The 2231-nt window shown below is 37.6% G+C and overlaps 1 protein-coding gene across 1 annotated transcript; it reads right to left on the reverse strand.

The window, feature by feature from the left end:
- LOC137708620 (uncharacterized) lies at positions 1-1739 on the reverse strand. Its single transcript, XM_068447739.1, has one exon. The coding sequence runs from the start codon at positions 1405-1407 to the stop codon at positions 607-609; it is 801 nt and encodes a 266-aa protein (XP_068303840.1). The 5' UTR covers positions 1408-1739; the 3' UTR covers positions 1-606.
- Positions 1740-2231: the final 492 nt, after the last annotated feature.

Genomic DNA, 2231 nt, shown 5'->3' on the forward strand with positions numbered 1-2231 from the left:
ATTTGCTCTGATACTATAAAAAGTTGAAGTTCTGCTATAAAACTAACTCCCAATATAGAGAGTAGTCGAATTCCTCATAAGTACATACTAGATCCATTTTTTCTCTTATGTGAAATTGATACTCTCACACAAATGTAAAATTCATTAAAACAAAAATGAACAAGCTAAAATAATGAAACACCAAACTCAAGTTCAAAGAAAATTTCAACGACTCCTCAAATACATAGATCAGACCTCTCTGAATTCTAACTTTTCACTAATACAGGTTCAGAGAAAAATTAAAAATACAAACCATACACATAAATCTATATGTGAGAACGAAGACCAAATAATGCAAGAAAAAAGGAAAAGAGCATGTGGAATAACCCAGAAAAACTATGGTTACCTTGTCTTTTAGCACTCCAAGCATGTGGCTTGAATTATGCAGATGCCCTTTGGTATGTCCCCTCTCTTCATGCACCTCTTTATCTCTTTGTCTTCAACCTTCAAAACCCCGGCGTACAGATGATGTCCAAACAAATTTACAAATCACATAAAAAGAATACCAAGAAACTAAATTAGACAATAAAAAAAAAAAGTCAATCACTCAATCCCATAAGCATATCATCATTTCTTCTTGGTCTTATCCTTGCCATTGGAAAAGATTGATCCAAAACCCAACATATTAGCTGCAGGAACATTTAGGACAGGACTAACTGGAGCAGCATTGCCCCCATATGATCCATATTGACCCTTTTTCAATGGAGGCTTTTGGTAATTGCTCATTGAAGCAGCAGAATATTGTGAGGAGGAGGAGGAGGGCTTTTTGGATGCAGATTTATTGCAATTCTGCTTCTGATTCTGACCCTCTTTTGAAAACAGCGATCGCTTCGCACTTGATGATGATGAAGAACCGGTTGAATTGCTTCTTGACAAAAGCGGCAAAGGACATAAGGTTCTGCCATATCCACTTCCACAGCTGCTACTCCTCTTGAAACTCCAGAAAGACTTTGAGTTCTGCTTCTCATCACCTTCACTACTACTCCTCGTCATGTTCTTGCTCTCTTTCGCCATAGTTATTTTTGTGTCACGTTGGTTAGTAGTCGGCGCTGTTGGCAATGGAGGCATGATTTGGTCCAACTGCTTTGGCTGATGGGAAGACTTTTTCTTGATCTCAGTTGGGATCATTTTCCCATCGGAGAAAAGTTCATCCGCGGAGGAGGACTCCTGCTCGAAGCTCTCACGGACGCAGAAGTCGAACTCCATGCTCGAGTTCATAATTCTTGAGGATGAAGAATTGGATCTGGGAGGGTCGGTTTGCTGTTCCATAGATGCAACATCAGATTGGCAGAGATCATAGGAGAATGAAATCCTAGGACTCATGACGCCCATGCTGCTAGGGTTATCTGAATACAGCTCAACTACCATTTTCCCTTAAGATTAAAATTGAATTTAAAGAAAAGCCGAAGCCAGAAAATACTCAGACTACTGAAGAAGTTGGGATTAGAAAAAACCAAGAAAACATGTCGCGTTAAAACTTAAACATGGACAAGTCCAAGTCTAGATTTTATAGAACAGGGAATTCATATCCACACACAAAGATAAGTGGTGAACTTAAGATTGTTTTTTGTTGTTGATGGAACCAATGAAGAAGATGGAGTTGATTTGGACAACAGTGAAGAGAGAACTGAATGACCAAGTCGTTGAGAGTTTTTCAGTGTGTTGAGAGTTTTAGAGGGAGATAAAAGCAAGCAACCAAGGCAGGCAGGCAGGCAGGCAGGCAGGTCTCGGTGGAAGTAGTTGAGGGAGTGAAATTATTCTCCTGCTGTCTTCAAACAGGTAGGCCATGTTTTTAGCGACGTGGGAAAAGGGGTTCTAGCAAATTGTATGCTTGCCTAATTTTTCTCTTTTTCATTTTCAATTGTTTCTTAACAAAAAAAAAAGTCTTTCTTTTTTTCTTTTTCCAAATCTTAATTGATGAAATAATCATTTTTAAGATTGATATTAGAATGATATGTCATCAAAACTAAATTTTGATCAGTTCAATAATTGAAATTTAATAGATAATCATTTTAGTCATTCTATTTTTTATAGTAATTTGGGCAAAATTTTGAAGGTCTATGTTTTAACCATCATGTTTCAGAAACCACTTTCAGTAGGGGGACAGTGAGCGTAAGTTATCAATTGAGGGATCACAAATGATTACCTTTTTTTTTGGACAAACGATATATTTCTACACTAAAGGAAGGGTG

This window comes from Pyrus communis, chromosome 11, assembly GCF_963583255.1.
Source record: "Pyrus communis chromosome 11, drPyrComm1.1, whole genome shotgun sequence".
Taxonomy (NCBI): domain Eukaryota; kingdom Viridiplantae; phylum Streptophyta; class Magnoliopsida; order Rosales; family Rosaceae; genus Pyrus; species Pyrus communis.

Coding starts and splice junctions, on each gene's coding strand:
- LOC137708620 (XM_068447739.1), bottom strand. CDS start 1,407: ATGGTAGTTGAGCTGTATTCAGATAACCCTAGCAGCATGGGCGTCATG.